General features: G+C 37.5%; 1 protein-coding gene across 3 annotated transcripts in view; it reads right to left on the bottom strand.

The window, feature by feature from the left end:
- Positions 1 to 23644, bottom strand: part of SLC38A9 (solute carrier family 38 member 9) — an 86264-nt gene that overhangs the window by 32797 nt on the left and 29823 nt on the right. For 2 of the 3 annotated variants that reach the window (XM_081826861.1, XM_081826863.1), the window contains 8 exons: positions 20173 to 20305; positions 15449 to 15570; positions 15248 to 15311; positions 14910 to 15003; positions 13182 to 13352; positions 9005 to 9064; positions 5418 to 5612; positions 3316 to 3423 (listed from right to left, as the gene is read on the bottom strand). In XM_081826861.1, coding sequence (XP_081682987.1) covers positions 3316 to 3423; positions 5418 to 5612; positions 9005 to 9064; positions 13182 to 13352; positions 14910 to 15003; positions 15248 to 15311; positions 15449 to 15570; positions 20173 to 20305 — 947 coding nt within the window. Of the gene's footprint in view, positions 1 to 3315; positions 3424 to 5417; positions 5613 to 9004; positions 9065 to 13181; positions 13353 to 14909; positions 15004 to 15247; positions 15312 to 15448; positions 15571 to 20172; positions 20434 to 23644 lie in introns of all 3 variants that reach the window. The other variant, XM_081826862.1, reaches the window with a different exon arrangement.

Genomic DNA, 23644 nt, shown 5'->3' with positions numbered 1-23644 from the left:
TTTTCCCCTAAGGTCAGGAACACGGCAGGGATGTCCACTATCACCACTGCTATTCAACATAGTATTAGAAGTCCTAGCCACAGCAATCAGACAACAAAAAGAAATAAAAGGCATCCAAATCAGCAAAGAAGTGAAACTCTCACTTTTTGCAGATGATATGATACTTTATGTGGAAAACCCAAAAGACTCCACCCCAAAACTGCTAGAACTCATACAGGAATTCAGTAAAGTGGCAGGATATAAAATCAATGCACAGAAATCAGTTGCATTTCTATACACCAACAAGACAGAAGAAAGAGAAATTAAGGAGTCGATTCCATTTACAACTGCACCCAAAACCAGAAGATACCTAGTAATAAATCTAACCAGAAGCAAAGATTCTGCACTCAGAAAACTACAGAATACTCATGAAAGAAACTGAGGAAGACACAAAGAAATGGAAAAACATTCCATGCTCATGGATTGGAAGAACAAATATTGTGAAAATGACTATGCTACCTAGAGCAATCTACACATTTAATGCAATCCCTATCAAAATACCATCCACTTTTTTCAAAGAAATGGAACAAATGATCCTAAAATTTGTATGGAACCAGAAAAGACCCTGAATAGCCAGAGGAATGTTGAAAAAGAAAAGCAAAGCTGGTGGTTTCACAATTCCGGACTTCAAGCTGGATTACAAAGCTGAAATCATCAAGACAGTATGGTTCTGGCACAAAAACAGACATATAGATCAATGGAACAGAACAAAGAGCCCAGAAATGGACCCTCAACTCTATGGTCAACTAATCTTCGACAAAGCAGGAAACAATGTCCAATGGAAAAAGGACAGTCTCTTCAACAAATGGTGTTGTGAAAATCAGACAGCCACATGCAGAAGAATGAAACTGGACCATTTCCTTACACCACACACAAAATAGACTCAAAATGGTTGAAAGACCTAAATGGGAGACAGGAGTCCATCAAAATCCTAAAGGAGAACACAGGCAGCAACCTCTTAGACCTCAGCTGCAGCAACTTCTTCCTAGAAACATCACGAAAGGCAAGGGAAGCAAGGGCAAAAATGAACTATTGGGACTTCATCAAGATAAAAAACTTCATCAAGATTATGTTAATTAAAAAAAGGAAAAAAAAAGAGGAAATAGGGTTTTAGAAGTTCAGAAAATGTTTCCAGGTGGAAGGAGTGACCAAATGTGCTCATGCTGCTGATAAGTTGAGCAGGAAGAGACGTGAGAACTGGTCACTGGATTTGACCAAGATGGAGTTACTGGATATCAGTGGAGTGACTGGGGCAAAAGCCTAGCAAACACGAGTTCAAGGCATTAAAATGGAAGGAGAAGTAGAAAGAGTGAGAATAGACAACTCTTTCAAAGAATTTTTCTTTAAAGGGAAGCAATAGCTAGCGGGGAATGTGGAGTTATCTGAGTTTTTGTTTTAAGACTGAGAGATAGATTTTTATCTGGTAGGAATAGTTCAGTAAAGGAAATATTTGATGGTACATGATTAAGGAGAAAGAAGGGATAACTACAGAAATAAAGTCCTGGAGGGAGGAAAGGATAGGATGAAACACACATGAGTAGTTTTTTCTACTTTTCCAATTACCTGGCAAGAAGGGCAATAGGATCCACTGCATTGAGAAAGAAATTTTTGTAACAAAAGTATATAAATAAAGATTCAATCGGAACTATAAGTTTATGTGAACTGTTCATCAAGGACAGTAAAGACTCATACCCTCCAAAGTTCTCTGATTCTTAATTAGCCTTTACTGAAAAAGATTTATGACATATTTTGATTCCTAAAAAATTCTTCATTCATAATAAAGTAACTAATTTCAGGACCATAAATATAAACACAAGCCTCTTTAATCCTCATGATTCTCCCTTCAGATCATTTAGAAATGAAATAAAGTGAAATAAATGGCTTAATATATACTTAAACATGTTTTATTTTCCATCTTCTAAATATTTATACTCTTTTTTTCATATTTCTCTCATGTCTTATTATTAGCAGAAATGTTTATCACTAAGACTCTTAATATAAATCACTATGGACCTAATTTTAGAAAAGACATCCTAGACTATTTTTATCAATGAATGGAAGCACTAGCTTAAAGTGGTCATTTTCATTCATATCCAATTTTAAATACAATATGAAAGAGAAGGATGCTTTTCGGGCTCCAGTATTTCCTTTATCCTGAATTTACACTGACTTTTTAGTCTATATGGGCTTTTTTTTTTTTTTTAAAGATTTTATTTATTTATTTCACAGAGAGAGACACACAGTGAGAGAGGGAACACAAGCAGGGGGAGTGGGAGAGGGAGAAGCAGGCTTCACGCAGAGCAGGGAGCCCGACGCGGGGCTCGATCCCAGGACACTGGGATCATGACCTGAGCTGAAGGCAGACACTTAACGACTGAGCCACCCGGGCACCCCTATATGGGCTTCTTATAGAAATAAAAAAATCAAAGCTAATGCACCCAGATGATCTGAAAATAAGTAACCATAGTAACAAACAACTTCCAACAAACAACTCGATACACTTGGAAAACCCAGGCATGTTGTAACAAAAGAAACAGAAAGAGTGGTAGACAATTCTAATTGTTGACTTCAGAGAGTAACACCAGATACTAATTAGACCTGAATTCTAGACTACCTGAATTAACAGGTGAAGAATGGAAAGTCGTCTTTCTAAACCAACAAGAAAATTTTGTACTGCTTTCTCCTTATGAGTTTTCAGGATACTACTATAATACTCATTTCCATTTTCTAATCTGTTTTCTCATTTAGCATTGTCCATTCATTGCTTCATGGTGCTTTTATCATATCCCAAATCCACTGAATTTGGGTGAAACTTAAGATAATTGCCAAGTTATCACCATACGAGAAAAAAGGAGGGAGGGAACACTTAATAACCATCATCTTAATTAGCCTGAGAAACAATTAAAAAAAAAAATAGGGGAACACTGATGTTAATGAACAGTATTATCCACATATGTTTATCAATGACTATGTTCTAAGCTTCTGAAATTCTAGCAGTATGCTTCCCCAGAAAAGTCTAGAAAATGAGTTTGATTTTTTAATTGCATTATAACTTCACTGAACTTTAATTCTCAAGCAGAAATGACAAAGGGCCTTGGTTACTCCTGAGAGAAAAGCAGAGTAATTTTAACTGCACTCCTGTTTTTAACTTAATAGCATTAATAAAAAGTGCTCATCAAATAAAAAATAACATTATTTGTTTTATAATAACAATAGTTAGCTAAAAGATCACATTTTTGTAATTTATTGATTTTTTATTTGGCCAAAACAGCTTACCTGGTACAAAATACTCTGTTTGCACAAGCCAGTGAAATTCCAAATGAAATCCCAAGTGTATGGCCTTAAAGGTGACAAGGAAAATCAAATAGAGAACGGACACTGTGCCTGTGAGAAAAAATTCAGAAACCATTTATCATCTTTGCATGTTTTACAGACTATTTTAAAATTAAGCTTTGTTTCTATATTCTCAGCACAGTTTGGAAAATTATTACTCTCATTGATTATGCCCACTAAAACCCAGGTGGGATCTAAAGAATAGAAACAAGTTAATATGAGTTTTCAGAAAGCAAAATACTATGCAGTAGGCCTAAGAAGAACTAGAGGAAGGTAGCTCATATATTGAAGAATGCGAAACTGTTTAATTTATTTAAGAGCTCAGTTAAGAGGACACATGCAAAGAATTCATTACAAAACTGTAAGCTTATACAGGAGAAAAAAAAACACAACATGAAACTGACTCTTATTCTTTGTATTGGAAATATTAGAGATGGTGAATAAGCTGGAAAAGTCTGTCACAGCGTTTACTATATGATAAGAAAGTAAAGAAAGAAAAGTAGTGAATGTGGATCATAAGACTATTTGAGAAAGGCGATAAGCCAAATAATCCATGAACAATCTGATCTAGGGTTTGACTAGGCAGTACTACCTGCTAGATGACAATATTATAGATTCCATTCATAGGTAATCATACACAGGGTGAAGTGGGTATTCAGATTTTTTAGTATTCTAGAAGTTGGAGAGTTTTCCTTTCAAAGAATTAAGCCCAGTCATTATGGAGTAGAGTCAAGAAATCCAAGTAGGTTTCTTTCTATAGGAATTAGATACTAATTTCTGTAAAGAAGCTATAATTTTAAAAGAAAGGGAAAGTACCAAAAAAAAAGGGGGGGGCAAAAGCAAAATATTCTTAAGGAGGTAGAGAATAATCAACTTGGTTACAAGTCTGGTGATTGTTCTAGCAAATATTTTTACCAGTCTATATGCTAACTTTTAAAGATCTGTTCCATAGGAAAGTCAGCAAGCAAATCAGGAAACCACAAACGAGTTATATAAGCTCACTGTGCATTTGCAGATTAGCTGATTCAGAAACGATAAAAACAAAAGGACAAAGCTTATATAACCACAATGCTTGATTTTCTGTGTGTGTCTGCGGCAGTCTTGGAGAGAATCCAATTGTAAGGCAGAGAGGTATAGAGAAATATCCTTACCTCCTCCTTTGGTTTTCTGAAAACGCCCAAAGCCAACTCCTTGATGTGATGAGTAATCTAATTATTTTATACTCTACACTGCCTACCAGGAGATCAGATCTATAGGGAGGAGGTGAAACCCTATGTTTTATTTGGGGTAATCAATTTTTTATGAATGTTATCCTTATCTTTAGTTAGCCAGATCTAAGTTTTTATTGGCGGTTCCTTTTGCCATCTTAAAGTTCAGTACTGCAAATGAAGATGGGATCAAAAACATTCCTTTAATGATGCAGAAATTTGTGAAATTTCTTTAGTGATTTCAGAAATTTCTGAAAAACTGGGGTCACGGTAAGAAGTCTGTTCTTTTAAGGAGGCAATAGTATTCCAATAAAGGAAAAGCACTGGAGAGCAAAAGCAGAATAAACCTCATTAGGCTGACTTAGAGAATGATGCCCCAGGTTGAAAGCTAGGTGATAATTCTGTGCTATACTCTTAAATAGAAACTGTAGGAAAAAATATTCCATAACTTCCCTTAGTAAATTCTTATGTTTCCAATCCTTAGTATTAAGAATCCCTGTTAATACACAATTTGGATCTCTCCTCCTGAAATCTTAATCTGTTTCCTCTAGTTGTACCCGCCAAAGAAATGAGGAACAGTGGTTCAGTAAGGATAGAATGGGAAATCTAATAACTCATATTTAAAAAAAAAAGAACTTGGACTTGAAATGGTCATCTACATTTTTCTGTGTCAAACTCCACAAAAAAAAAACAGAAAGCAAGGTGACATATGAATGAGCAAATTAAACATAGGTTAACAGGCCTGGTAGGTAACTTTCTCTAGCCAGATCATATTTCCACAGAATCCAGTGTGTACTCTATTACACAGAAGCTCCATGACACAGTGCCTCAGCTTACCTAGGATATTAAATTTTGAAAAAAATGAAGGAGATTTGAAATTGAGCAGTGGCAGGAGGAGCCCTATGAGGTAAAAGGGCACTGTCTTGGACTTATTCCACCACTTTTCAAACTGCTGGAGTCCCGTGTCATTGGCATAGAAAATCATAGAGCCATTGTCAGGATGGTCACCACTCCCAGGACTTGGACAAATCACTGCAACAGAAAGCATCAGATTAGAGAAGACCACGAAGAATACAAAATGACTACCCCAGAGACTGACACTTGCTCTACCAAACTCAACTTGTATCATGAATAAGTTTTTGCTTTCTGAAATAGAGGGTTATATTTAAACACATTAGGAAACTTTTACTTACAAATAATTAAAGGTGGAAGAATCTTAGAAAATTCTGAGGTATATCCTTAATTTCTTTTTTTTTTTTAAAGATTTTATTTATTTATTTGACAGAGACAGAGACAGCAAGAGCAGGAACACAAGCAGGGGGAGTGGGAGAGGGAGAAGCAGGCTTCCCGCCGAGCCGGGAGCCCGATGTGGGACTCGATCCCAGGACTCTGGGATCATGACCTGAGCCGAAGGCAGTCGCTTAACCAACTGAGCCACCCAGGCGCCCTATATCCTTAATTTCTATGGGAAGCTATAAAATTATCCTACCAAGGGCGCCTGGGTGGCTCAGATGGTTAAACGTCTGCCTTCGGCTTGGGTCATGATCCCAGGGTCCTGGGATCGAGTCCCACATCAGGCTCCCTGCTCCTTGGGAGCCTGCTTCTCCCTCTGCCTCTCTCTCTCTCTCTCTCTGTCTCTCATGAATAAATAAATAAAAAATTAAAAAAAAAAAATTATCCTACCAACTATCTTTTGGTTCCATTGCCAGAGAGAAAATTTTGGACCAAATGGTATTTGATCTTATTTATATAATAATGTAAGAAATACTCAGGGTGATTGTTACCTTTGTGCTAATAACCCACACGAAGGCCAAACAACAGGTTTGTTTGTTTTTCTTTTTAGAAGGTGAGAGGGGCAAAAGGAGAGGGAGAGAGATAATCTCAAGCAGGCTCCACACCCAGTGCAGAGTCCAATGTGGGGCTCAATCTCACAATTCTGAGATCATGAACTGAGTCAAAGTCAAGAGTCGGATGCCCAACTGACTGAGCCACCCAGCCGCCTCAGAACAGATTTCTTTTAACAATAAACAAAATCTATGGGTTTGGAATAAAAAGTGGACAGCACTGAAACAGATGACATGGTATTGCCAAAACCTAACTACTGCTTATAGCTTACGAATCTTGAATTTCAGCAATCTGGAATAATTCTCGTGAAAGTTTATCACATATTATAGCAGCCTAACAGCCTAGATTATATCCAGAGAACTGGGAACTGAGTAAAACATATTTTTCCTAACACTGATCTTCAAGTGGCAATTTCTGCTGTTAGGACAGAGGATACAAATCATTCTGTGTTTCTAATTTCATAATAGTACTCTTCCTAATAATCAGCCCTTTAAAAAGAACTCTTAATGCTGGTGAAAAATACTCCTAATAAGTAACAATCATTCTCATCACTAGTCAAAGAGAAAATGATATATTCATTTTAAGTTCTGTTTCTAATTTTATTCTCTATCCATTATATATTTGGCATGCCACAAAGCCAAACACTTAATTTTCTTGCTTAGTTAGCATTTTAACATATACTTTTGTCTTCTATGTCTGGACAGAAGTAAATTAACTTGAATTTTTCTTGTGCTAACAATTACAGTGGTAAAGAGCACAGGCTGTGGAAGTAAACTGACTAAATAATGAATCTTGACTGTCACTTAGTAGTTATGTAACCTTGGGCAAGTCATTAACTTCGCTGTGTTTTGGTTTTTCTATCTAAGAAGTGAAGTTGACATTATCTACCTTACAGAAGTGCTGTAAAATATTTAGAATAATGCCTGCACACAGTGAGTATCCAATAAAGGTCAGCTGTAATTTTACATTAACTGAGATGGACTGTTTCATAGTATTTAACACATCATTCAAAGAGAAGAATGCAAAGTAAACTGCCTTTGCTGATGGTACTCTCCAAATCATCAGTGTAATCATGAAACTTATGAATATGTTTTAAAATTATACCAAAATACGTTAATATAATTATTCAAAGGTGCGTGTGTGTGTGTCTGTGTGTCCACAGAAAAGCTGGTACTGCACTCACTCATTTGCTAGTGTTAACAAAACACAGGTTAATGAGTTTAATTAAGGAACAAAGTAAGACACTGAATAGTAAACATTGAAAGGTTTGCTTTAAGAGAGGAGAGACTTTTGTCTGTTCATTATATCCCCAGAGCCTAGAATAGTTCCTGACATATAAGAGGCTTAATAAATATATGTTGAGGGGCATTTGGGTGGTGCAGTTGGTTGAGCGGTAACTCTTGATTTTGGAACAGGTTGTGATATCAGGGTGGTGGGATGGAGCCCCTCATCGGGCTTGAGCTCAGCACAGAGTCTGCTTAAGACTCTCTGCCCATCCCCCTGGCAGTGTGCTTTCTCTCTCTTAAATAAATAAATAAATCTTAAAAAAAAAATAATATATATATAGAATGAATTTTCTTCTCATTGATCAATGTGTTCATCAAAAGGATATCAATTTACTATCTCTGAAATCTAAACACATAAATCTAAATACATAATGTAAAGATACATTAGTATTTCTGAAATCTAATACTCTAAAATCTAAATCATTAATACATAAAGCTTTAGATGATGTTAAAGGTTAACAGTGTAACTGTTAAGAAGGTTACATTAGCTTTTACTTTTTTTTTTTAAAGATTTTATCTATTTATTTGAGAGAAAGAGAGAACAAGTGAGAGGGAGAGGCAGAGGGAGAAGCAGACGCCCTGCTGAGCAGGGAGACTCACTCGGGGCTCTATCATAGGACCCTGAGATCACAACCCAAGCTGAAGGCAGACGCTTAACCTACTGAGCCACCCAGGTGCTCCTACATTAGCTTTTACATTCATTTCCTCATGACTGCCATAGTGGATAAAACCACAAGCCACAAAGATTTATTTTTAACAAATTAATTAAAGGAAACTTTTCTAAGAAATTAAGATTTTCTTTTTTTGCCAGGCCTTCCAATTTATTTTTCTGCATTTACTAACCTTTGTTCATTATTAGGAAATTATTTTACAGGATACAGATTTGTATATCTTAAATATTAGTAAATAATACAGTAAATTGTCTAAAAAAGTTAACAACCTGAGAACTATGCTTCTAGACTTCCAAAACAATTAGCAAAGACACAAACTCTTAAAAATATGTATTGACTATTCATAGGCAAACATGGATTCTATAGATGGAGCTACAATTGTGAATTGTATAATATGAACTCAATCTTGTTTAGCTCACATTAATACAACCTTTTATGGAGTTCGGTTTTTTCTGAAACACATTGGTTGTCATCAATTTCACAGTGGCTCAGTTAACATAATGGTAATGATGTTGCACTAATTATTTATCTAAAATAAAGCAATATGTTCTACCTTAAATTCCTTTTGAAGCAAAGTGGAAAATAAAAAAACAAGCTAAACTTTAAATTTCAAACTACTCACCAGGGTTGCTATCATTGGTACTCAGTACAGCATCCGTGTCATTAATGTGATGAATAAAATCTAAAAATTAAAAGAAAAAATACAGTTTAATACCAAAATAAAGATGCTTATTCAATCACCCCCTAAAATCTTTGATCTATAAAATCTTTTAAGATCTACTGTGTGGTAATACTACCTAGTACACTGAACCAAGACTGCTTCATTGTTAACAGAGCTTCACCATTTTCAGCTTCCTCTACTTACAGGAATGATGTCATTGGCTTCACTGTTCCCATTATGGAAAATTTTTACATGATTGAAGATTTAAAGAAAAAAAAAATCTACCCACACGGCAGAATTTAGTTAAACCCTGGAATCAAGATAGAGTGTACAATTTTTTTCTTCTATTCACACTAACTGATATAAGTATAGTTACTTCTTATATAAAGTTCTAAAGCCTGCAGAGGGGAAAACCAACACTTATAACAGCAACACTTAGCTGGAGAATCACTTAAAGCTTTTACAAAGTATTATATATGCTTTTATAGACTGAAGATTATGTAGTAATTATTGCTCACATGTGCCACTAAGTTACACTAAAGGAAGTAGCAAAGTAAAAAAGCACATGCAGAATGGGAGAAGATATGTGCAAGTGACATATCTGGTAACAGGTTAGTATCCAAAACCCATCAAACTCAATACCTAAAAAACAAATAATCCAGTCAAGAAATGGGCAGAAGACATGAACAGACATTTTTCCAAAGAAGATATCCAAATGGCCAACAGACACATGGAAAGATGCTCCACATCACTCATCATCAGGGACATACAAATCAAAACCACAATGGGATACCACCTCACACCGGTCAGAATGGCTAAAATTAACAACACAGGAAACAACAGAGGTTAGCCAGGATGTGGAGAAAGGCGAGGCCTCTTACACTGTTGGTGGGAATGCAAACTCGTGCAGCCACTCTGGAAAACAGTATGGAGGTTCCTCAAAAAGCTAAAAATAGAACTACCCTACAACCCAGCAATTGCACTACTAGGTATTTACCCAAAGGATACAAAAATACAGATTCTAAGGGGTACATGCACCCCAATATTTATAGCAGCATTATCAACAATAGCCAAACTATGGAAACAGCCTAAAGGTCCATTAACTGATGAGTGGAAAAAGAAGATGTGGTGTATACATACATACATATATATATGTATGTATACATATTACTGGAATATTAGCCATCAAAAAGAATGACAGCTTGCCATTTGCAATGATGTGGATGGAGCTAGAGTGTATTACACTAAGCAAATTAAGTTAGTCAGAGAAAGACAAATACCATATAATTTTACTTATATGTGGAATTTAAAAAAACAAAACAGATGAACATGGGGAAGGAAAAAAAAAAACAGAGGACAGCAACCCATAAGAGACTCTTAACAATAGGGAACAAACTGAGCGTTGATGGAGGGAGGTGGGTGGGGGATGGGCTAAATGGGTGATGGGTATTAAGGAGGACACTTGTTATGATGATCACTGGATGTTATATGTAAGTGATGAATCACTAAATTCTACTCCTGAAACCAATATTACACTATATGCTAACTAGAATTTAAATAAAAATTTGAAAAAAAAAAAGTATCTGACTGCTTGAAATTAAAAAAAAAAAAAAGCATGTGCAGGTACCTGAGCATTCAAATCATTCTATAGTTAATGAGAGAATGGGTAAGAATGTCTTTCTTGTTAGACTGAAGTTATTCTGTTTGATTTTAATCTTTTATAACCTTGGTAACCCTTAAAAAAAGGGTTTAATGTGAAAGTTAAATGAGTTGATAAAAAATGCTGGATTAGATTTTCAGGTCATAAAGTAAATTAAGTATGTGAATTATTCACCTCCACTATATGCTTCTCAAGATAAAAGCAGTAGAGTAGTGCTCTAGGGTTTTGTAGTATCTTCAAGGGTTATTAGTGATAAGATTGGAGGTGATCAATCTTTATTTCCTGATGCCAAAGACTCAAATAAGGCTAGTAAAACCTTGACACCAAGTATGGTAAGGTGAATATTCTCCCCCCAAATCCATGTCCACAGGAACCTTAGAATGTGACCTTATTTGGAAATAGGGTCTTTATGGAAATAATCAAATTAAGATGAGGTCATACAGGTTAGGGCAGGCCCTAAATTCAATGACTGATATCTTTAATAAGGAGAGAAAAATGTGCACTAAGACACACTGAGGGGAGATGGCCATGTGAAGACAGGCAGAAATTGGGTGATGCAGCCACAAGCCAAGGAATGACAAGGATTGCCAACAATCAATCATCAGAAGCTAGGAGGAGGCAAGGAAGGAGTCTTCTTCCCTAGTGACACTTCAGTTTTGGACTTCTAGTCACCAGGACTGTGAGAGAATAAACTTCTCTTGCTTTAAGCCAAACAGTTTATGGTAATTTGTTACAGCAGCCTAATATACCAAGGCTCAATAAGGACAGTATGGGAAAAACAAAACAAAACAAACAGACTATAGGCTAATATCTCTTTTGAAAAGACACAAAGGTTCTAAATAAAATAATAATCCCACTCCTCTCGAGAGTAAACTGAAATCCAGTAAGAAATTAAAAAACAGACATCATGACTGCTAAACTAAGTTTATCTCAGAATATAAGAATGATTTAAATAAAAATATATTCATATAATTTACCATATTAACAGTTTAAGGGAGAAAAGATTGGGTTGCCTGAGTGGCTCAGTCAGTCAAACATTTGACTCTTGGTTTTAGCTCAGGTCATGATCTCAGGGTCGTGAGATTGAGCCCCGTGTGGGGCTCTGTGCTAGGCGTGGAGCCTGCTTAGCGTTCTTTCTCTCCCTGTCCCTCTGCCTCACCCCACCCTGCTTACACTCTCTTTCTAAAAAAAAAAAAATAATAAAACAAATAAAAGAGAAAAGATTTATGATCATCTCAAGGGATGTAGAGTATTAAGTGTCTGATAAAATACAGTACACATTAATAAAATTCTTCAGAAAATAATAGGCAGGAACATCTTTATTTTTATTTATTTATTTATTTATTTTTAAGATTTTATTTATTTGCGAGAGAGACAGTGAGAGAGAGACAGAGAGCATGAGAGGGAGGAGGGTCAGAGGGAGAAGCAGACTCCCCGCTGAGCGGGGAGCCCGATGCGGGACTCAATCCCGGGACTCCAGGATCATGACCTGAGCCGAAGGCAGTCGCTTAACCAACTGAGCCACCCAGGCGCCCGGCAGGAACATCTTTAAATTGCTAAAGGGTATAACCAATATCCCACAACAAACTTAGTATTTAATGGGGAAAGATTTCCACAGGAACAATATAAGGATGTCTACCAGCACTGCATCTACATAACTTTATACTTTAAAAAAGATAAACATGTCTACATATAAACATGTATAAATTGTGTTTGTGTATATATATATATATATATAAATATAAGGGTATCTGTATACAAATATAAATGTATGTATATATGTATGAATCACTTAAAGTAGTAACTGGACAGGAAGTTTTCATTACTCATGGAAATATAACTATCTAAACATAAAATCCAAAGTGAATCTACAAAATTAGAATCAATAAGAGTTCAACACATCTGCTAGATTCAAGACAAAGATTCCAAAATTTATTAGGTTATTTTATAATAGCAACAAATAATTTGAATTTTTATAATTAAAAAGTATATCACTACTTTCTAGGAAGATGGAATGGTTTCATGAAAGAGGTGTGGGTTACATGGATATATTCATCAAAATCGCATGGCTAAGATTTATGTGTTTCTATGAATGTATATTCTATCTAAAAAAGAGAACTGTGTATATAATAATAGTTAACTGAGGCGGGGAGTGGGTATAAGCATAGATCATGTTTTTTCAATGGATAGGATAATGACCCCAATGGGGGGGAAAATCTGTGCCTAGGAGGAAAAACAAAAACAAAAACACTCCTTATTCTTTTTACATATAAAGCACAAATACACACAGAGTTCATAAATGGATAAAAGTATATCTATGATATTAAAACAAACTGAATCAACTATATTTTCTAGAATTACAAATGACTTTTTGCTTTATTTATCCCAAGTCCAGAATTTAAGGCTGAAACTAAAACACTGCAGTAGTTACTGTATCTAAAAGTAACTACTGTTAAAGCAGATGATATGGATACTTACTAAAAATAAACCTTCCAGTATTAAAAAGAAAATTAGACATAAGCACCCAATAAACTATCATTGCTCCAGTGAGAGATACCAAGGAGAAAAGGAGACTCGACCACTGTCCAAAGGAGCCAAAATAGTATCTGCAGACATCTGGATATTCCCAGGTAGTGGTATCCACTGATGCTAGATAAAAATAAGAGAAAGAATAAAATTAGATGTTACTCATATATCCCATAATCATAATCTGTGTTCCCCCAATTAACTCAAAATATTTAGCAAAATATTAAGAATATTCCACCACCAGATATTAGACCAGAGAATGACATAACAGAAATTAAAACATTATAAACACATAAAAAAAATTGTAGGTCAACAAAACAGTACAGATAATAAAAGAAACAGATTACAGTATATTTTATAATTAATAACAACAAACGATAAATCAAGGCTAAGCAAATCATGAGTAAGAGTCAGAAGATATCATCCAATAATATTTGGCATACTTAAATAACATATGGAGGAAAGTTTTCCTGAGTCATACTTTATACCACATGCCAATTTCAGACAACTGAGCTAAGAATTCAAAAATTAAATAACAGAAAAGTTAGACGACAATATAAAAATAGACCTTGAAGGGTTATGCCTTTCTATCAAATGAAGAAACAGAAATTACAGTGGAAAAGATAGGTAGATATAAACAAACTTATATAATACAAAAGCCATTCAAATGTTGAATGGAAAAGAAAATTGACAAGAAATAATGGATAAAGGGCTAATGCCTACATCATACAAAGAACTTAGCAGATCTATAAGAGCACCAAGGGACTTGAGGATAAATGGGAAGAGATAAGAATAAATAATACAATTAAGAGAAAACATACCATTGCTTAATAGAGACCAAAAAAAAAATAAAATTGAAGACAAAGCCTGATCTCTTGATTCAAAATTGCTAAGATTCACTGAAATAATGTAGGTCTATTTAGGTCCTAAATTACTTTAAAAGAATCTAAAAAGGTATTTCCCTGATGCAGAATTTGTAGAGATGAGTAGAGGCAATGTATTATTAAGCTTTGTGAATTCACCGAAAAGGACACATTCATATTTTCATATTTTTCTGTTACATTTTACTTTTAGGAGATTCCAACATTTAGATCTCTTGGTAGAGGATAGATCAAAAGTCATCATTACCTGATAAGAATCATAGAATTTTCTTTTCTTTTCTTTTTTAAAGATTTATTCATTTGAGAGAGAGTGAGCGCAGGGGGAGGGGCACAGGGAGAGGGAGAGGGAGAGAGACAATCCTTGAGCTGACTCCCTGCTGAGTGAGGAGCCTGATGTAGGGCTGGATCCCAGGACCCTGAGATCATGACCTGAGCCGAAATCAAGAGTCCGACATTTAACTGACCAACCCACCCAGGCACCCCAGAATCACAGAATTTTCAATTTAGTTCTGGAAAAGACTTTATTTTAAAAATATGACCTTAATACTTTTTCTTATAAGGAAATCAGCATCAAAGTAAATGCATTCTGCAAAGAACTACAAACCTCTCTGAATTTCAAAGGTAGTCACTAATTCATTGATATATCAGTTCAGCTGAATGCTATGAATTAGAGAAGTGAATCTTTAGGCACAAAATAGTTAACACACATGTGGAATGTACACATTAGTGATCTACTTCAATAGGATATACTTATTAATACCCAAACTGTTACTCTGTTTTCACCATGGCAAACTCTTACATATCATAGCTCGTGATTTCACTACTCTGTAGCAGCAATAAAGTGTTAAAATGCCCATCAGCATGATGACACACATTCCAGTAGTAAAGCCAGCCTGTTTAAAAATACAAACATAAAACAACATATATCATCATGTTAGAATAATTCATATGCAACCATATTATGTTACCATACCCTAAACAATTATGATAAAAACCTGATGATATAAAATTGAATATAATTATCTATTTTCTTTAATAAATGTTGTATAGATTTATTAAAACCTCTATTGTAAAACTTACAAGTAAAGAGAAAAAAATTCAGGCAAAAAGTGTGAAAAAGCTGAAAAATTATATTACCTGTTTTATGCCCCAAGGAATACTTAATATAGATGTTCCCATCATGGTATTCCAAATCATAAAACTGAAAACACAGAATAGTAGCAGTAAAAATATGGAGTTTGACTCTTTAAACATTTTAATTAAGACAAAAATTAAAATAACCATGAATTTTCATTAACATATAGTTTAAGTTATGCTCCAAAAAGAAGTTTTACTCACATGGTTACTAAACTGGTGTTTTTGCCATATCCTTCAGTGTAACTTTGCAGTTTATAAGCAGAACCCAATGGACTATATACAAAGCACTCTTCTGGAGCTGGAACTACATGATCTGGGGCAATCTAGTAAAAGAAGAAATGTTATAAGAGAAATGCTACAACCAATAAATGTGTAAAGTAGGATATTTTCTAAATATCAGAGTACCTGACTCTAGACACAATTCTAAATATCATGAACAAACAAATAGCACGTATCCCTGATTAATGAATATAAAAAACCCTTTCCAAATGTAGTAGAAAATCTAAAGGACCAAGAGTTTATTTTTTTTTAAAGATTTTATTTATTTATTTGACAGAGAGAGACACAGCGAGAGAGGGAACACAAGCAGGGGGAGTGGGAGAGGGAGAAGCAGGCTTCCTGCCGAGCAGGGAGCCCGATGCAGGGCTCGATCCCAGGACCCTGGGATCATGACCCGAGCTGAAGGCAGACGTTTAACGACTGAGCCACCCAGGCGCCCCAGAACCAAGAGTTTAAAGAATAAGAGCAATAAAATGTTCATGTGAAATAACAATGAATTCCTAAAATATGCAACTATCAAAATATTTTTCTCTTCATTTTCATGAGAAATAAAGAAGAGTCAGCAAAGAGTGAGATTAAAGAATTCTAGATGGAGGAAATCTGGGTCTTAAGTGAGGGGAATTTCAAGAATCAAGTGGCCACTGAACTCCTCTGTGAGGGTGGTTTTAGCAACGAGGTAGGGAACTCAAACTATAAAGAAATGACACATCAATACAAGGTAAAGAAAGGAGATATGTACTTAAAAGCATTTAAAAAGCAGAAGTAAAAAGTGAGCTAACATAGCCTAAGGAAAGGCAAAGCAAGGATTTGTAAGGATGGAATATATAAACAAAAGGATAGGAACCAAGAGAGGCTGAAGACACACAAAATGACTGAATAGATACATTTTCTTATACACATAGCTCTCACCTTACCTCCCATACATATCTTCTGAATTCTACCTCCCTAGAGAGGGGGAAAAAATTAGTCTCCAGATAGAATTCTGCCCATCTCCCTGAGAACAGTCCTTTGGAATATGTAGTAGTCCCACATATAGTAGTATAGTAGTTAAAAACATAGGAGCTGACTGGTATAAATCAACGATCTTTTTTCTTTTTTAAAGATTTTCTTTCTTTTCTTTCTTTTCTTTCTTCTTTCTTTCTTTCTTTCTTTCTTTCTTTCTTTCTTTCTTTCTTTCACATGCGAGTAGGGGGGAAAGGCAGAGGAAGAAGGAGAGAATCTCGAGACTCCGCGCTGAGCACAGAGCCCCCCATGGGGCTCCATCTCACGACCCTGAGTTCATGACCTGAGCCAAAACCAAGAGTCGGATGTTTAACTGACTGAGCCACCCAGGCGGCCCCTTTTTTTCTAAGTAGGCTCCACGCCCAGCATGCAGCCCAGTGCAGAGCTTGAATTCATGACCCTGAGATTAAGACTTGAGCTGAGACGAAAAGTTGGAGGCTTAACGGACTGAACCACACAGGCGTCCTTCAACTATCTTTTATATTTAGCACCTACTACGTAAATCTACAACTCGGTGCTAGGTTTAGTGTTCAAGAAAAAAAAATACAGTCCACAACTTTAAGAAGCTTAAATTCCATTTGGAAGACACATGAAGAAATTAGATAAGGCTAGAAGAGAGAAAAAAATTGTGAGATACTGTACTGCAGGAATGATAAAAAATTAACAGGGACTAGAATAGTTAGGGAAGATGTCAAGGAAGTGATGGAATATTGAACCTCAGTAGGTAGACAGGATATGGACTGGTACAAAAAGAAAAAGTTTTGAGTCCTTCTCTATGCATATAATTGGTGGTAGCTTGTGGGTAAAAAATGTCTTGAATGCTATGCCTTGTGTGGCTTTGGAAACAACTATTTCTGAGAGATAAAAAGGCATATATAGAAATGGGTCTGCTGCCTTCTCTTTTACCCTTAATCCTCCTGGGTCTGAGTTATATAATCTTCTTCAAGGGAGTAAAAAGAAAAAAGGGAAAGGACCATGTCCGCATCAGGCAGGAGATAAACCATGATGGCTAGCAAAGTTCAGAAAAAGTGAAAACTGAAAGTTACAGGAGGCAGGATTAGAAGCTAGAGGTTAAGAAGTTGCAAATTCTAGGGCGCCTGGGTGGCTCAGTTGGTTAAGCGACTGCCTTCGGCTCAGGTCATGATCCTGGAGTCCCGGGATCGAGTCCGCATCGGGCTCCCTGCTCAGCAGGGAGTCTGCTTCTCCCTCTGACCCTCACCCCTCTCATGCTCTCTCTCTCATTCTCTCTCTCAAATAAATAAATAAAATCTTTAAAAAAAAAAAAAAAGAAGTTGCAAATTCTAGAGAGTTACAGACAAAATGGAGAATTGGATTCCATACTTTGGCAGTAATGTTGGGCAGTGTTTTTCTTTCTTTCGTTCTTTCTTTTTTTAAGATTTTATATATTTATTTGAAATAGAGAGAGAAACCAAGAGAGTGAGCATGAATGGGGGGGAGGGGCTGCAGAGGGAGAGGGAGAAGCAGACTCCCTGCTAAGCAGAGAGCCTGATGAGCCACCCAGCACCCAGGCGTAGGGCAGTGCTTTTCAAACTTAAATTTTCCTGTGACTGACACAGGGATGTTGTTAAATACAAATTATGATTCAGTAGGTCTGGAGTAAGGACTGAGATTCTGCATTTTTAGTAAGTTCTCAGTGATGCCAATATTGCTGGCCTGTGCAGGCCACATTTTTATTAACAAGTATCTAGGAGATGTTGGCAGTCAAATAATTTTCTTCCCTTCCCCATTTTAGAATAAAAATATTAAGATAAATGAGGAAATTTTCAGAAATAAAAAGGCACAACTCCGTAAAATCCTGAGACGTGTGGTTTCACACTGTTCTTCCCTTAAGCGCCTTTTAAGAAAAATAATTTTGTAATTCTCAGGAAATGAGCCTGGATATATACATACATTCACTAAAAATGGTCATGTCTTGGGGTGTCTGGGTGGCTCAGTTGGTTAAGCATCTGCCTTCGGCTCAGGTCATGATCTCAGGGTCCTGGGATCGAGCCCCACACTGGGCTCTCTGCTTGGCGGGGAGCCTGCTTGCCCCTCTCTCTCTGCCTGCCTCTCTGCCTACTTGTGATCTCTATCTCTCTGTCAAATAAAAAAAAAAATGGTCATGCCTTACTGTTAATTCTAGATCACTGTTTATATACTTTTACTAGAGTCATCTCACTGTCAGTTAACAAGAGGTATTCAACTTGGTGTACAATGTTGACTTAATTTCCAGGCAAACAATGTCCATTCAGGAATAGACTGGCCCAGCTGGTATCTCTGAAGTTTGCTTCCACAAGTAGAGCCTCTAGAAGGTCTGAATTAGACCCAGAGACATTGGATTACTTCTACTCCACAGAGGGCTTAGATAATTGTTATGGAACTAAGACTTTACTACAAGTACTGATATAAAGGCCTAGGGGAGGAAATAATGAAAAAATTGGGGGAAAAAAAATGACCAGAATATTTTGGAAGTCATTACTCTGGTTATACAAAAGGAGATCTTAATACTTCATAAGACTTTAAGTGAGATATCTATGTTCAAATGATATCCCAATCCTTGTCCCTCCCTCAGTAAACATCTAAAGAGTATTGGTTCCCTTCTCCTTTTATTATTATTATCAATAAAAATATCATTTTTCCTCCCAGAATGTTTCCATTTTTCCTTAGGCTTTCAAGTTTCTGCATATCTCATATGTGATGATTCTTATAAAGCAACCAAATTACTTCCCATATTTTTGATCCTAAAATAATAATACAGATTTTAGAAGATCAAAAGTCAACAACCATGGCCCATGGTCAAATCTGGCCTTCAACCTATTATTTTACAGCCTCTTTGCTAAGAATGGTTTTTATGTTTGTAATGATCATAAAACAGTAGTAGGGGTGCCTGGGTGGCTCACTCAGTTAAGCATCTGCCTTCAGTTCAGGTCATGATCCCAGGGTCCTGGGATCCAGCCCCGAACTGGGCTCCTTGCTCGGCGGGGAGCCTGCTTCTCCCTCTCCCTCTGCCCCTCACTCGTGCTTGCTCTCTCTCTCTGGTGCTCTCTCTCTCTCTCAAATACATGAAATCTTAAAAAAAAAAAACACAACCAAAAGTGAAGAAGACTATGCAATAGTATATGGCCCACAAAGCCTAAAACGTTTAGAATCTGCAATTTGACCCTTGTTTTTGATCTACAAAAGGACATTACTAAATAGCAAAATATTATATATGTTTGTATTTCAGTTTCCCACTCCTGTAGAAAACGTCTAAGAACTTTTTTCCCTTGTAGCTTCAAACTTAATAAATGAACAGACTAATCAGATCTGTTATTATTTATGTTATTTATCAATGACCTACTAAAGTACTTTAGTAGTTTATTCTCCTCAGAGCTCTTAGGATTGGGGACTAGCAGAATTCAATCCAACAAATTTCTTAGGCTACTGTCAACATAGAGAGATTGTTTCAAATCTCTATGTCATGCTAGATAAGACTGAGCTGGCCTGAGATGTAAAATGTGTACTAATTACTATCTTGATTTTCCATGATGGCATCCTTGGAATATGGCCAGCAAAAAGTTCAATCACTGGGAGTTTCCCTTGCTTATGCTGTTCACTGTTCATTTCAACTTAACCTTAGACAATTAGCAATGTTTGCCCCTTACCAGTGCCTTGTCTGCAGGAGCAGTGAGCCGGCTGTAGTAATGGATCCTCTTGTTCATGGCAGAGGCATGGTCGCTAACCCTCTGAATGACATCATTCACACTGACGATGTTTGTGGGCTCTATATAGAAAGGCCTAGAGAAGGGAATATATACTTGACAAAGAACATTCAGCCAGAAATTCTGGAAGTCAGCCATTGAAGAAAATAACTTCTTGTCCTCCATTAGAAATGGGATGTACGAAGGCAAGGCATTCAGTTCTCACTTTTGGTGGGAAAAGAAAATATCACAAAAGAAGTATTATCCAATCCAAAGACTAAAGCTTTTGTCTCATAATACTATTATAAATACACTTTTTTAATCTTTAGGAATTTAGCAATAGGAGATATAACAGAAAGAGTTTCAGTCAGTCATTAAAAAGAAGTATAGCAGCTATCAGTTTTCAACAATGAAATTTAGACCCACACAGCTTTGAATATCCTCTCAAAAAGCTTCTGGCACTAAATCAAAGAAATTATTGTCATAAATGTTTCTCTACTAAAAAGGAACTACTCTCTTCTACTAAAGAGTCTCCACTCCTTCTTTATGGGCCAAAATTACTTCCTATGACAAATAAAATATCTACTGCTTGGTTCATGTACTAAAGATTAGTAATCTCAACCACCTCCCTTGTGAAACTTGTCTGAAGTACTATCAAATGGAACATCAAGACACTAGAGATACTTTGCCTTATTCTACTTTATTTGGACTTCAGTAACAAATCCTATTATGCTATTATTTATGTGTATGCTTCTTTCCCATAACTATGTCCCAATCAACTGCAGATCAGGTTTTCAATCATGATTTTCAGTCACTAACCCTGCCAGTTCATCACCAAAACTCCCTCCGTTTGCTTCTAAACTTCCAGTAATATAATCCCAAACAGAAAGACCATGAAAAGTACTGCCCTTCTCCACTGATTCTCAAATCTCTCAAAGTCACAAATGATATTGTGCCCCAAACTGCATATGCTATGACCCAAATTGCATATAATATGCTATTTTCAAATTACACACAGATCCAAATAATGAAGGAAAAAACCCCTTAGATTTCTCTGAGTTCCATATAACTCTTCTACACAATGGGGTGCCTGGGTGGCTCAGTTGTTAAGCGTCTGCCTTCAGCTCAGGTCATGATCCTGGGGTCTTGGGATCGAGCCCCGCATCAGGCTCCGTGCTCAGTGGGAAGCCTGCTTCTCCCTCTCCCACTCCCCCTGCTTGTGTTCCCTCTCTCACTGTGACTCTCTCTGTCAAATAAAAAACAAAAAACAAACAAAAAAACAAAACAAAGTCTTCTACACTTACAGTTCTGAAAGAAGCTTAAAATGTATGTTAGTCATAAGCTGTAATCATCAAGAGAGTATGGTACTGGCATAAAAACAGACACATAGATCAATGGAACAGAATAGAGAAGCCAGAAATGGACCCTCAATTCTATGGTCAACTAATTTTCGACAAAGCAGAAAAGAATATCCAGTGGAAAACAGACAGTCTCTTCAACAAATGGTGTGGGAAAAATTGAATAGTCACATGTAGAAAAATGAAACTGGACCACTTTCTTATACCATACACAGAGATAAACTCAAAATGGATGAAAGACCTAAATGTGAGAATGTGAGACAGGAATCCATCAAAATCCTAGAGAACACAGGCAGCAACCTCTTTGACCTCAGCCACAGCAACTTCTTGCCAGACATGTCTCCAAAGGCAAGGGAAACAAAGACAAAAATTAACTATTGGGACTTCATCAAGATAAAAAGCTTTTGCACAGCAAAGAAACAGTCAACAAAACTAGAGGGAACCTATGGAATGGGAGAAAATATCTACAAACGTCTTACCAGCTAAAGGGCTAGTATCCAAAATCTATAAAGAACTTATTAAACTTAACACCCGAAGCCAGGGTGCCTCAGGGCAGGAAAGGCTTCTGCCGCCCCCTGAGGACCCAGCGCCCCTCCAAGAGCCAGGGCTGCATTTCCAATAAGTTCTGCAGCCGCCCCGGGGAGAACCTGGGCCCTTTGCAGCAACTTGGTGTCTCCTGGGGAACGACAGAGAAGCTGCCTTGTTGGCTGAGTGCTGAGGAGGGGGCTCTGGGCGGCTTCCCAGGACATGCTGATGCAAGCTTGTTTCTGGGGAGAAATCCTGACCTAAATTCAGAGGAAGGGGAGCTGCATTCAGCTGGGACAGGAATACAGGCACTGCTGACTCTCAGGATCTTCTAGAAGGAGCAGCTGGGATCCCAATTTCCAGGTTCTGCTGGAATCAGAGCCCCAGAGGTCGGAAGAAGGAAAGATGGCGGAGGAGTAGGGGACCCTGTTTCAACTGGTCCCCGGAATTGAGCTGGATATCTAACAGACCACTCTGAGCACCCCCGAAACCAGCCCTAGATGTAAGAAGATCTGGATCTCTACAAACAGAATATCGCAGGCGGTTGGTTTTGAGGTGCGAAGCGGGGAGCCCTGATTCCATGGGCAGATATCGGAGGATAAACAGCAGCGGGAGGTAGCCTGTCCATGGGGATCCTACACCGCTGGTGAGCGACAGCCTCCTGCGCTGGGGACGGGGCACAGACTTGCAGACCAGTAGCGGCGGGGAAAGGACTTTAGGGCAGCCCCCAGGGCGGAAACCCGGAGCGGTGGGGTGGTGCGAGCGAACTGGGAGCAGCTGGCAGTTTTAGAAGCACAAAGGGCAGAGACGTGCTCTGACCTGGAGGCAGGACTGGGGGCGCTGCGGAGGGGCGCACACCCCAGGCTGCTGCAGTTTATAGCAGTACGGACAGAAACGGAGATGGTGTGGCCTGGAGAGCTCACGGAAGAACAGACTGTGATCTCTCTGCTCTGAGGCAGAGGGTTCTGCTCTGACTCGCGGAAGAGACCCGGAGGGCCGCCAGGGAAAGGTGCCAGAGAACAAAAGCCCCAAAGACTGATTCCCGCTGAGCCCATCCCCTGCCACAGGAGGGCAGGGTAACTCCGCCCCAACAGGGCTGCCTGAGTAACAGTGCGGCAGGCCCCACCCCCAGAACAGGCTGGGAAAACAAGAGGCCAGCAACCCTAAGGTTCTAAGAAAACAGGTGCATCTTGCTTGGGTTCTGGTCAATAATTTGGGCTCTATACATTCCCTCAAACACTCATCAACAGAATGACTAGGAGAAGGAACCCCCAAAATAGAAAAGACTCAGAGATCATGACTTATGCTACAGATTTACAAATGGATGCAGATATAACCAAGATGTTGGAGATGGAATGCAGGCTAGCAATTGTGAAGACAATGGCTAGAATGGAGAAATCAATTAATGGCAACATAGAGTCTCTAAGGGCAGAAATGAAAGGTGAATTGGCAGAACTTAAAAATGCTATCAATGAGATCCAATCCAATCTAGATAATCTAACAGCTAGGGTAACTGAGGCAGAAGAATGAATAAGCGACCTGGAAGAGAATAT

The sequence above is a fragment of the Leptonychotes weddellii genome, chromosome 7 (genome assembly GCF_054177405.1).
Source record: "Leptonychotes weddellii isolate Sample4059 chromosome 7, ASM5417740v2, whole genome shotgun sequence".
NCBI lineage: Eukaryota > Metazoa > Chordata > Mammalia > Carnivora > Phocidae > Leptonychotes > Leptonychotes weddellii.
Note: the sequence above shows the minus strand (reverse complement) of the source record. Positions and strands in the feature narration are given on the sequence as shown.